Here is a 13,718-nt window from a genome sequence, read left to right as displayed (position 1 = left end):
TAAGATATCAAAGCATTTGTACAAGAAATAATAAATATAAACACACAAAAAATAATCTTGAGTCTAAAAAAAATTATAAACATTTAAGATATCAAAGCATTTGTACAAGAATAATAAATATAAACACACAAAAAATAATCTTGAGTCTCAACTAAAATATTGGACTAATATTTTTATTATTTAAATTTTTTAGTTAATTTATATTATTTTTAATTATACACTACTCATAAATTGATAAAAATTATTATACTAATCCATCGTTATAGTACATTAACAAAATATTTCATAAGTAGACACTACATACTAACACACACTTACATATTAACATATAATTAAACTAATATTACTAACTACTAAAAACTTTTTAAAACTTTTGGGAGTTCATTTCCCACCTTAGGTCCCCAATTCCCGAGTTTTTTAGTACTGAAGTCTATTAAAACGAGTGTGCATCGCTTTTTATTTTTGTCATTCTAAATTGAATATTTTTTTATTTTATTAGAAGTTGAATAAAGATGAACTAAGTAAAACGTAATAAATTTAATTAATGTTTTGCTAAAATTTTATAGTCATCTTTTTATGTAAATTTAATATAAAAATAAACTATAATTGATAGATAAATAATATATATAAGTTATAATTTATATATATAAAATTATTGATTATATTTATATTATTATTTAAATCAATTCGCGAGTTAAGTTCAGATTGTGTTAATGACCTGAACTTGAATTTTGGGATCAGTTTGCCTTAACTTATTCTCATCTCTAACCTCAAATGATATATGTAAAGATTGTATAAATGATTGTAAGTGGTTGATTCGGTAAAAATAATTGTATATACTTATTTTCTACATAAATATACTAAATAATGAATCTACTGCATACTATGGTTTAGTAGCTATGTCACTCCTTACTAAATCTTGGTGATTGTTTAGTGTATTTGTGTTATTAAATTTTAGTACTGTTATGGATCTTTATGATAAATTTAGTACCCAGTTTCTTATCACAATTTATCTATAAAAAAGTTTTGAATAGGATGATTCTAAATTTTAATAGAAAAAAGAATAAAAATTAAAATTTTTTACAATCAAATAAATATTATATATTTAATAATACATATAATCATGATTAGTTTTTTTAATTAAAAAATATTAATAATTCTTGTCAAATAAAGAAGTTATCTTTATCTTATAAGATATAAAAAATCTAATTTTTATTTTTTGTTAATTAATTTATTTTATTAAGTATTGGATAAATATGTAAAATATACTTGTTTAATGAACTTATTTAATATCTAATAAATAATAATTTTAACATCATAAAAAATTTTTAAAGTAGAATATAAAATCATCCAATTATAATATTTATATATTAAAAATATAAAAAATAAAAATTATATAAATCACTATAAGAAAAAGCGTTTTTTTCGACGTAAAAAATCGACGGCTATTTCTGCCGTCGATAATTTTCGACGGCTTGCTGTCGATAGTGCTAAAAAAAATTAAAAATAAAATATTAAAATCGACAGCTTAGTCGTCGATATTTTTATAATGCATTAATTTTTTTTCTATTATCGTCGTATTAATAAAAATGTTTGTTCACAACACAAAATATGAATAGAAATTAAATAAATTTGTGGGTGTGGATAAAGAAATGGTTATGACATTATAATTTACATTTTATTGAATTAATTATCTTTTTTAGTTTTTACATTTATTCTGCAGAAGTAATTTACATTTACCTGTTTAATACTATACTTCGAAAAGGAATATCGGCTCTAATAATTCTGTCTCCGTCTATCAAAACCAAGGTTACGAAAACCAGACCGGTCATTGAACCAGTCAAGTAACTGGTTCAACGGTTCAATAGTTAATCGGATCGAACCGTAGTTGAACCGGTTTAATTAAAAGGCCTGAAATTTGGTTTCAGAAGACTGATCTTAGCAATAGAGAGTTCAGCGCATACTAGTTGTCTCTCAAATATTGATACAGAACATCATCAGAACAAGAACAAGTCTTAAGACACAAAATGCAAAAAAAAAAAATGTTCTTCTTCTTTCCAAACTTACCTAGGGATGCCCTTGACCTCTAACATTTCCTCCAAAAGCAACCAAATCCAAGATTCAACACTGCAGACTTCAAGAACCACCACAAACACTCATATACAATTTGAATTGCTTTGAAATTACAAAAAACGCATGCTTCTAACGCTTCTTTCAGATCAAGATTCCACAAAAACTCATGCTAACTCAACTCCAAATCCTAGGGATTCTAATTTCCACAACAGCAAGAAAGAAAAGATTTATCATACTGACAACAGCAGGAATTCAAAAATTGAACTCTGCATTAAGAAAAAATAAACAGATCTCAGATTGATAGAGTAGTGGGTGAACGAGAAGGAGAGGTAGATCTCAAATCTGGCCGCCGTGATACCGCTGGATCTCAGATCGGGGGAGCTGCAAACTTGCTGGCTACTGCTAGTAATTAGAAACTTAAATCAGGGAAGAACGACCAGGTTAGAGTCGAAGATTTTACCACCGACGACATTGAAGAAGCATGCAGCGACACTCGAACGCCGCCGACCGCCTCCACTGTTTCTTCCTCTTTTCTTCCCCTTTCTTCCTTCTCTTCCTCTCCCTCTCTCACTGTTTCTTCTCCTAGCCTCTGACCCGAACGCCGCCGCGACCACCTCCACTGCCGCCGGCAAACACACCATAACCATCATCAGCTTCCTTCCTCCTCTTTCTTCCTCGCCTCCACAAGATGAGCGACGTGCGACGGTAAAGTGAGCGGCGCGAGCGATGGCGATGTTCCACGATGAGGAGAAGAGGGTGAGAAGCAGTTGTTGGTGGGGGTTGCTCTTGTCTGAGTTCTCTGATAAGGTTTAGGTTGTGTGAATTGTGAAAGTGAAGGGAGAGGGAGCCTTCTGTACTGCCCGTATTATTACGCCGCGTTTAGCCTTTTCTTTTTTTTTTTCTCAAGAGACAAAACGACGCCGTTTAGCACTTTTACTTTCAAACCAAAAACCGCTAAAAAACGGGACGGTTCTTCCGGTTCACCAGTTAACTTTCGATTCGACCGATTTTTTTATTGGTTTTTTGCCAGACAGTTTCTGACCTTACCCAGACCGGTTAGGTGACCGGTTCCTGGTTATTTCGGTTGAACCAACCGGTCCGGTTTGATTTTCAGAACCATGATCAAAACAACTGAAAATGTCCCAAAAAAATTAAAAAATTAAAGTAAGCATACATCTTACAAAAAGTTTACGCTCCTCTTTTTCTCTAAAGCTAGGATGTCCTAACCAACCAACGGCTATTCCATCTCCATTATCCAATGGATGTAAATGAGTCGAATTACTTATCTCTCGGTCTATTAGTGAACTATCTCTCCAGCAATTATGAAAGATGTTCCACTAAAAATATTCTTGTTATTGTTTTAACTCATATTCCCCAAAAAGTGGATCCCTCTCTAATAGCTCCAAATAAATTAAATACATGCATTAAGATACGAAGACTTCTTATTCTACAACAACGAAAGCACTTTTTCACTCTTTCATATACTAGGAGATTTCACTTGAAAAGGAGAATGTTCCATATTAATGGACTCGGATATATAACCATAATTATGGATTCTAATGTAGAGATCTTGTAGCAATTACCAATGAGACCCTCGATTAGTATTATACAAAGTAATCCATTATAGACACTAATATAATTAGATCTGTTCTTCATAGACAACTAAAATTTGCAATCCCAGGTAAGATCAGTTCAAGATCATGGGATCCTTTTTTATCAGATAGGAAGAGATATTTCAAAAATGTATTTCTAAGTAATTGCTCTAACTAAAAAGACCAAATAATTTTTTATTATTTCGATTGAAGTAATGAGCCCCAATATTGGTATATTAGGAGCTCATTACTTCAACTAGCTAGTCTCTTTATTTTTCGAATGGATCTCTTAGTTGTTGAGAGGATTGCCCAAAAGTAATATATAAAGCATGCCTAGTAAAACTTACAAGTAAATCAGATATAAAGAATTACCTTTTTTTTATTTTAAGACATTAGTGTAATATTAAAGTGCATTTGAATTGTTTATGTGAATTATCCTAAATATATAAATTTTATTATTTTATTTGTGTAGTATTATTTTAAAAATTTTGCTAATTTGTGTCTTAAGAACATAAATTAAGCATACTATAAAAATTAAAAAATATATATTTTATAAAAATTATTACAAAAATGATTTATTTTTATATTTTCAATGCATTAAATACATTAAAAGTATTAAAAAAATCTATTGTTATTTTTTTAAAATGTGTCCTTATTTTTATAACATAAGTTAATTAAATCCTTATTTTAATTATTCCGGATGGTAAAAAGTACTGTATTAATAAATGTGTATTGAATTTTGAAAATTGTTAGAGTGTTAGAGGATAATTGAAAAAGTTTAGGAGGCTGGTACTTTTATTAAAATTTGGTTAGTATTTAACTAACAAAAGAAAAATAAGTAATTCCATACTATTAGATGTAAATTCACATCATTAAAAATATTAATAATAATTAATTAATGACTATAGATCACAAAATCTATTGACTCCCTAACACTCCTAATTAAAATTTATTATTTTTTTATCGTTATTTTGACTATTGATCCAATTATTTTAGTTTAATAATTTAACGGCATATTTTGTTTTATTAATTAATAATAAAAAATAATAAATTTTAATATTTTTTAGTATTTCTTTTAAATTTTATTTGAAGGATAATTGTATTGTAAAAAAATTATGATTGGACACAAATGAGAAAAAAAGGTGAAATTATGGCCAAATCATTTACAATAATTTTTTCAGGATTTGTCCAGCTCTACAAGTTCGAAATGCTATCCAATAACTTCAAGCCATTAGAATAATAATTTGGCTCAATTGGCTGCAGTTTCAATTCAACGTGGCATGAAAGCTGCTTATTAGATTAGCCTTTTTTTTTTTATCATTTTAGGGATTCTTTGGTAATTTCCATGTACAGTAAAAAACAAATGATTAACTTGAAAACGAACCGTACATGAAATAGCATATTTCCACTAAAGTGGTGTGGTATATGTGAAAGCTTTCCTATAAAATATATGTAAATATAGAAATATATAATAACTAGTTTATTGAGTAAATGTATGTAACTAGTAGTCATAATATTGCTTTCATTAGTTATCAGGTGTACTCGGAAACATCGGTGTTCCAATTATTTTAACCGTTGATTTTAATTAATATATATTATATATTTTTTTTTAATTCAGATCAACGGTTAAAATAGCTAGAATACCGGTGTTCCCGGTACACCTGATAACCTTCCAAAAGTAATAAATATGATGATGATGATGATGGTGAAAACTGAAACAAAAGGAAAGAAGGGGTATATATTACTGCAAAAAAGCATATTATATATTGATAATGATGATTATAAGCCCAAAACCTGTTTTGTTCAAACAAAACCCTGCTTAGTTCCTACCTTCTTCATTCAAAGTCTGCGTTTTTCACTATGCACCCAATGGCTTCTTCCAATCTCTCCTATTATTCTTCTTTGTCGTTTCTCTCCCACTCAAGGTCTCTCTCTCTCTCTCTCTCTCTCTCTCTCTCTCACACACACACACACACACACACACAGAAACGGCCACAAAAATCTCTTTTTTTGGGGGGGAGTGTAATATATATCAGCTCATGAAGTCTCTGTATCAATAAATTTCTTATCTTTGTTATTTTTTATGATTTCCTTTTATTTGATATTTGCATGTTATAATGATTATAATTTCATGATTATCTTGTGCTGAGTATAGGGCATGCAGACACTACAAATTGCAGAATGGACTAACACTAACCACCATAAATACTTGCATGATAAATGGATATGATTTACCATTTATCCATCTCAGTTCCAAATTTTTTCCAAGTGACATTGCTGTTTGTAGACAAAGAATCAAAGCTACACTGATATCTGGAGTAGGAGGAGGAGGAGGATTTGATATAAATGAAAATTATGAATCTGTTGGAATTGAGTTACAGCCTGATGATGCAGTACCATTTGGATCAGTGTCACCAGAAATTGTGCTAACAAGAACTGATTCTTCTGTTGACAACAATGAATTTGATTTGGCCGAACCCACCAAGGGTTTTGTTTTCATTCCTGAGGCCACAGAAGATATTCTCCAGGGAAAGGTACACTCTCTGAGGGTAAAAAAGTCTTTTTCTTTTTCCTATAACTTTTTCTTGTTAGCACAGTGGAGGTCACTGTTATTGGTTGGTGTTTGTTATGCATAGAACTGAGATAATCTGTGTGAGCATGAAAGAGGAAGATCTAAAAGAAATGGAACTTCCTTTGATGGAGAAGATTAACAGAAAATCTTTTATCTAATTTTTACATGTATGATTCATTTAGTTTGTTGGATATGGTAGCTTTTGTGCCTAAGTAATTTACATAACATTGATAATCTTTAACAAACTGTCTTCAACTTGAGAAAGACACTGAAAATCTGCCATCTAATGTTTATTATAGTATTCAAGATTCCTCTCTTTTAATTTAAATTTAGTTTAAGCATTTATTGATTGAATTTGATACATGTCAACACTATGCATTTGCAGGATGCTAAACTTGGTACCACCACAGTGGTATCGGTCGACGATACAGCAACGACTGTGGATCATGCTGCACCTGCTGGTTTGATGATTGTTGATGACGGTTTGATGGCTCGATTGCCAAATATTCGTCAGTTTGTAGCGCATGAAAGTGATAAAGTTGCATCCATTGCTGACTTGCTAAGGTCTGTGGCCATTGAAGTTTCATTTATGCATATGCATTCATGTCCTCTGTCTAGATTTTACTTAAAAATGCAAATACCATAACTTAAATCACTTATGCTGTCTTAAATATTTGAAAAGAGCCTTATATCAAAATTTATACACCTGATATTTGTTGTACTTACCTTGTGATGATTGATTGTGGAGTATCTTCTGTTCAAATCTTGTTTCTTTTTTGGTTCTTTCACATACTGTGGTGGCAGATATAGAAGAAAGAGAGATAACTTAGTAGTTCATGCTGCCGTAGCCGCCTCGGCCTCAGTTCCTACAAAGCAGGCAAAAAGATATTGGAACATAACTTTGGAAGAGATGATGAAAGCAGGAGTTCATTTTGGCCATGGTACTAGAAAATGGAATCCGAAAATGGCACCTTACATATCCACAAAACGCAAGGGTATCAACATCATAAATCTTACCAAAACAGCTCGCTTTTTATCAGAAGCTTGTGATTTAGTTTTCGATGCAGCAAGCAAGGGGAAACAATTCCTAATTGTTGGCACTAGGAAGACAATAGCTGATTTAATAGCACAAGCAGCAACAGGAGCTCGGTGTCATTATGTTAATAAGAAATGGCTCGGCGGCATGTTAACCAATTGGTATACCACAGAAACAAGGCTTCGGGAGTTCAGGGACTTGAGGATAACACAGAAGACAGGCAGAATCAAGAGTCTTCCGAAAAAGGATATTGCCAATTTCAAGAGAAAACTCAATCACTTGGAAACATATCTGGGTGGCATTAAATACATGACAAGGTTACCTGATATCGTGATAATCGTTGATCAGGAAAAGGAGTATACTGCACTTAGAGAATGCATCACTTTGGGAATTCCAACCATCTGTTTAGTCGATACAAATTGTGATCCAGATCTTGCAGACATTTCGATTCCAGCTAATGATGATGCTCTAGCATCAATCAGATTAATTCTTAGTAGATTAGTGTTTGCAATTTGTGAGGGTCGTTCTAACTATGAGCAAAATTCTTAACAATATACAGAAGTTGGTCATGCTTTTGGTCACTTGAGACTGATTAAGTTGAGGAGTACCTCTGATTTATGCTGAACCATATGTATAAAATTCTTGAATATGGATATATTGCATCTTGCTTAAATCACATCTTACCTACTAGAACTCTAGTAGTTGATTATGTTAATGTTGCAAGTGTGAAGAGTGTATGAAATTAGTCTCACATTTAAAAAAGTAAGGAAGAGTCGGGAGTTTATAAGACGAGAGATCTATTAATTTGTTATCTTAACATTTTGAGTTGGATGTAATGTCATTTTTATTTTATGTATTCGCGTTTGATTTTCTTTTACGGTAATACCACTTTCCAACAAGTGGTATTAGAGTCCAATATATTTTTGGTCAGGCACCACAGAATATATCTATATTCCAATTTCCAGAAAAAGGTTCATCTTTTGTCATGTCTGGGCCGAAGCCCAAACGAACAACAAGAACAAAGTTATACTTGTCTATTATTTTTCCTTTTTTTATCATGTGGGTTAACCACTGTATGGGCTATCATGGGCTATCAGTTTTTTTGTTAGCCATATGTCCATATCTATTTATAATACTTTCCTCTTGGGCCTCATCTCAAAGCATGACTATCTTGGACCGAAAACATAGGAGATAAAAAAAATCAAGAATACAACCAAAAATAATACCAAATGAAAAATAAAATCTGAAATAATCTGTTTGAACAATTTTATTAAGAAGCAGTTATGAAATAATTTGTTGTGTTTGTATTTTATGAAAATGCTTCCTTTTGTGTGATAAAATTATTAAAAAGTTATGAAATAAAAATTTGTTGTGAAATAAATAAATAAGGAAGATAAAATAAAGAAGTGTAAATAAAAAATTTTAATATTAATATTCACTAATATTAATATTCTACCATAATAACCATAATTTATATATTAATATTGTATTTGTAGTATATGAAGAGAGAAAGAGAAAAAAAAAGTTTTATATTGTACCTAGAGAGAGAAAAAATGTTATATTGATGTGTAAAATTGTTCCTAAGTTTGTTTCTCTATTTATAGGCAAAGTAAAATTTGTTATAGTATGGATGACCACCAACCTTTTATCCAATTAAAAGGTGCTTGGATAATACAAACCTTTAATGTAAACGGTGCCAACCTTTCCAAAGCTTGAAAAAGTTAATCTTGTATCACTATAAATAAGGCTTTATAGCCTTACGTACGAGACACACAATAATAAAAAATAAAATATTCTCTCTATTTCTCTTACTATAAACACATGCAATTTTATCCTTTTTTTTACTTTTAATATTTTTTCTATCTTTATATATATATTTATGCAATTCTCTCTCTCTTTACTTTTTATACTATTTTCTATCTTTGTATATATATACACATTACAACATATAATATTATTATATATATAGATCATTATTGGGCTAATTATTTTAATGCTAGAGTCTTCTATTTATACATCTTTATTTTATATATCTTTACAACACGTTATCAGCACGAGATTCTGATCAAATTTTTAGGAAGACTCAGGTAACAAATTTTTCATTATGTCGAAACTCTCTCATCTTGAATTCAATGCTCTTGATATATCTGGAAACAATTATTTATCATGGATATTAGATGCTGAGATCCATCTTGATTCAATGGATCTTGGAGATACTATTAAGGCTGAAAATAATGCATCCCAGAAGGATAAAACCAAAGCCATGATTTTTCTTCGTCGTCATCTTGACGAAGGATTGAAAAATGAATATCTTACATTAAAAGATCTTGCAGATCTTTGGAAAGATCTTGAAGAAAGGTATAATCATCAGAAAACGGTGATACTTCCTCAAGCCCGATATGAATGGACGCATTTGCGTTTACAAGATTTTAAATCTATAAATGAATATAATTCTGCAATGTTTCGAATCACCTCACGAATGAAATTGTGTGGGGAAAAAATAACTGATCATGATATATTGGAGAAAACTTTCTCAACCTTCCATGCCTCGAATGTGCTCTTGCAGCAGCAGTATCGAGAGAAAGGGTTTAAAAAATATTCTGAGTTAATTTCTTGCCTTCTTGTTGCTGAACGCAACAATGAGTTGTTATTGAAAAATCATGAAGCGCGCCCAGCTGGCGCTGCCCCATTTTCTGAAGTAAATGTGGCAAATTATCCCAGAAGAGGTAAATGGCAAGGTTTTAATAATAAGAAAAATTATGGAAGGAAAAAGAATTATGTTCAAAAGAGAGGATCTCACCAGAAGTGGGATAAAGAAAGAAATATCGGGAAGAATAAATCAACCGAGGAGAAGTGTTTCCACTGTGGTGGAAAGGGCCATTGGTCTCGTACCTGTCGTACCCCAAGGCACCTAGTCGATCTTTACCAGGCATCTTTGAAAAAGAACGACAAAGGAAAGGAAACAAATTTTGTTTCAAATGATGCTGAGAACTCCACCACTCATTATGGTGTATCTGATTTCTTTGAGGATCCTGAAGGAAATATTGGTCATTTGATTAATGATGGAATAGTTTAATATGTGGGATTGTGAAGTATATATGTAAATAAATAATGTAAAGAACTTATTGTTAAGTTTTATTTTCTATGTATTTGAGTTTCAAATGTGATGTACATAAATAATAAAATATTAGTGTTTATGAATTTTGAAATTATTAAATGTGTCAAATTTTAAAATAAAATTTCAGTATATGACATTATTTTATGTACAGTGTTTCTTAGAAAAATAATTCTGATCAAGTATTCAATTTAACTGTGCATACTACTCATTTTATTATTATTTGTTTTTTAAGAGAATGGCAAGGATATGTAATGAAGATGTATGCCTTGCGGATAGTGCAAGTTCACACACTATTCTCAAAAGTGATGTATATTTTACCCATCTTGTGCCAAAAGAGGAATATGTTAATACTATTATTGGCTCAGGCAATGTGATAGAAGACTCCGGAAGAGCTATAATTTTGTTTCCTGGAGGAACAAAATTTATAATAAATAATGCACTGTTGTCTACCAAATCTCGAAGAAACTTGTTGAGCTTTAAGGATATTCGCCGAAATGGATATCATATTGAGACTATGAATGAGGAAAATCATGAGTATTTATGTATCACAACTCATGATTCAAATAAGAAAGTTATATTAGAAAAATTACCCTCACTTTTATCTGGATTGTATTATACTAAGATTAGTGCAATTGAATCACATGCCACTGTAAACCAGAAGTTTACTAGCCCAAATAAATTCATAACTTGGCACGACCGTTTGGGTCATCCGGGAACAACCATGATGAGAAGAATTATTGAAAACTCTCATGGACATTCACTAAAGGACCAGAAGATTCTTAAAACTAGTGAATTTTGTTGTGCTGCATGTTCTTAAGGGAAGTTAATTTTAAGGCAATCACCAGTAAAGATTGGATTTGAGTCCCTTGAATTCCTAGAAAGGATTCAAGGTGATATATGTGGACCTATTCATCCACCATGTGGATCTTTTAGATATTTTATGGTCCTGATAGACGCATCTTCGAGATGGTCACATGTGTGCTTATTATCTTCTCGCAACCTAGCGTTTGCGAGATTACTAGCTCAAATTATTCAATTAAAAGTACAATTTCCAGAAAATCCAATCAAAGCAATTCGTCTTGATAATGCTGGTGAATTTACTTCCCAAGCTTTTGATGCTTATTGTATGGCTAATGGAATAAGTGTTGAACATCCAGTGGCTTATGTTCACACACAAAATGGGTTAGCAGAATCACTTATTAAACGCCTCCAATTGATTGCTAAACCTTTGCTTATGAGAACAAATCTCCCAACCTCGGTTTGGGGGCATGCTATTTTACATGCCGCAGCACTTATTCGTTTGAGGCCAACGAGTTACCATCGATTCTCTCCTATGCAATTAGCTTTTGGCCAGCAGCCAAATGGCTCCCATTTAAGAATATTTGGGTGTGCGATATATGTTCCCATTGCACCACCTAATCACACCAAAATGGGACCCCAAAGAAAATTGGGGATATATGTTGGATATGATTCTCCCTCTATAGTAAGGTATCTTGAGATACAAACAGGAGAAGTATTTAAAGCCCGGTTTGCGAATTGTCATTTTGATGAATCAAATTTTCCAACATTAGGGGGAGAGAATAAGCTTCCTGAAAAGGAACTTAATTGGAATGCATCATCGTTGATGCATTTAGATCCTCGATCAGGGCAATGTGAACTAGAAGTTCAAAAGATTATACATTTGCAAAGAATAGCAAATGAATTGCTTGATGCATTTTCCGATACAAAGAGGATAACCAAATCTTATATACCAGTGGAAAATATCTTAATTCGAATTGATGTCCCAGTAGGACAAGTAGCCACTGAAGCAAATTCACGCCAGAAGCGTGGCAGGGTGGAAAATGCCCCAATTCGAATTGATGTCCCAGTAGGACAAATAGCCACGGAAGCAAATACACGCCAGAAGCGTGGCAGGCCTGTCGGTTCCAAAGATAAAAATCCTCGAAAGAGAAAAGAGGTAAATACGATTCCTGTTGAAAAAGACATAGTAAAGACACCAGCAGTTGTCCAAAATTCTGATATAACGCCAGAAGACGTTCAGGTACCTGAAAATTGTGAAAATGACGAGATCTCGATAAATTATGTCTTTACAGGAGAAAAATAGGACCGAAATAAGACAATTGTCAATGAAATATTTGCATATAATGTGGCATTAAATATCATGCATGAAAGTAAGGATCTTGAGCCAAGATCAGTTGAAGAATGTCGACAAAGGAATGATTGGCCAAAATGGGAAGCAGCCATGAAGGCTGAATTAGACTCACTTGCAAAACGTGAAGTCTTTGGACCTGTAGTCCGTACACCTGCAGATGTAAAACCTGTTGGATACAAATGGGTATTTGTGAGAAAACGAAATGAGAAAAATGAAGTTGTGCGCTATAAAACCCGACTTGTGGCACAAGGTTTTTCACAAAGGCCCGGTATAGATTATGAAGAAACGTATTCCCCTGTAGTGGATGCGATAACATTGCGTTATTTGGTCAGTTTATCTGCATATCATAAACTGCATATGCATTTAATGGATGTGGTAACAGCCTATTTATACGGCTCATTAGATCGGGATATCTATATGAAAGTCCCTGAAGGACTAAAGATATCTAAACCATCCAAGGAATATTCGCAAGGGTTATACTCAATCAAATTGCAAAGATCTTTATACGGTCTAAAGCAATATGGACGAATGTGGTATAATCGTCTTACTGAGTATCTGGCCAAAAACGGATTCAAGAATGATGATATCTGCCCATGTGTTTTCATAAAGAAAACTACATCTGGGTTCATTATAATTGCTGTGTACGTTGATGATTTAAATATCATTGGGACTCCTGAAGAGATTCCAACAATTATAAAAACTCTAAAAGAAGAGTTTGAGATGAAAGATCTTGGAAAAACTAAATTTTGTCTCGGCCTGCAGATCGAGCATATAAAAGACGGGATCTTTATTCATCAAACAACATACACAGAAAAGATTTTGAAGAGATTTTATATGGATAAGTCACATCTATTAAGTACCCCAATGATCGTAAGATCTTTGGATGTGGAAAAGGATCAATTCCGTCCTAAAGAAGAAAATGAAGATATTCTTGGTCCTGAAGTACCATATCTTAGTGTCATTGGAGCACTAATGTATCTTGCTAATAATACGCGACCTGACATATTATTCAAGGTGAATTTACTAGCAAGGTATAGTTCCTCTCCAACGAGAAGACATTGGAGTGGAATCAAACAAATTTTTCGATATCTTCATGGAACGGTTGATATGGGATTGTTTTATCCCTATGGATCCAAGTCACTACTAGTTGGCTATGCAGATGCCGGATACCTGTC

The 13,718-nt window shown here is 32.3% G+C and overlaps 1 protein-coding gene and 1 long non-coding RNA gene across 3 annotated transcripts; one reads left to right on the top strand and one right to left on the bottom strand.

Moving 5' to 3' along the window:
• Nucleotides 1-5,478: 5,478 nt before the first annotated feature.
• Nucleotides 5,479-7,822, top strand: LOC130954859 (30S ribosomal protein S2, chloroplastic-like). 2 transcript variants are annotated; one of them, XM_057881641.1, is made up of 4 exons: nucleotides 5,479-5,590; nucleotides 5,821-6,199; nucleotides 6,623-6,801; nucleotides 7,042-7,822. In XM_057881641.1, the coding sequence occupies exons 1-4, from the start codon at nucleotides 5,526-5,528 to the stop codon at nucleotides 7,820-7,822; spliced, it is 1,404 nt and encodes a 467-aa protein (XP_057737624.1). In that variant the 5' UTR covers nucleotides 5,479-5,525. The 2 variants fall into 2 exon arrangements, with proteins under 2 accessions (XP_057737624.1, XP_057737623.1); XM_057881640.1 differs by having other exon boundaries at nucleotides 5,821-6,214.
• On the bottom strand, nucleotides 6,643-7,339 carry LOC130954862 (uncharacterized). Its single transcript, XR_009076435.1, has 3 exons — nucleotides 7,255-7,339; nucleotides 6,964-7,103; nucleotides 6,643-6,861 (listed from the first exon to the last, which is right to left on the bottom strand). It is a non-coding gene; the product is annotated as an uncharacterized LOC130954862 (long non-coding RNA).
• Nucleotides 7,823-13,718: the final 5,896 nt, after the last annotated feature.

This window comes from Arachis stenosperma, chromosome 10, assembly GCF_014773155.1.
Source record: "Arachis stenosperma cultivar V10309 chromosome 10, arast.V10309.gnm1.PFL2, whole genome shotgun sequence".
In the NCBI taxonomy this organism is placed as follows: domain Eukaryota; kingdom Viridiplantae; phylum Streptophyta; class Magnoliopsida; order Fabales; family Fabaceae; genus Arachis; species Arachis stenosperma.
The sequence above is the reverse complement of the archived record's forward strand: the minus strand, read 5'-3'. Positions and strand labels throughout refer to the sequence as shown.

Coding starts and splice junctions, on each gene's coding strand:
- LOC130954859 (XM_057881640.1), top strand. CDS start 5,526: ATGCACCCAATGGCTTCTTCCAATCTCTCCTATTATTCTTCTTTGTCG. Junction 5,591..5,820: donor TCGTTTCTCTCCCACTCAAG/GTCTCTCTCTCT, acceptor TGCTGAGTATAG/GGCATGCAGACACTACAAAT. Junction 6,802..7,041: donor TCCATTGCTGACTTGCTAAG/GTCTGTGGCCAT, acceptor CTGTGGTGGCAG/ATATAGAAGAAAGAGAGATA.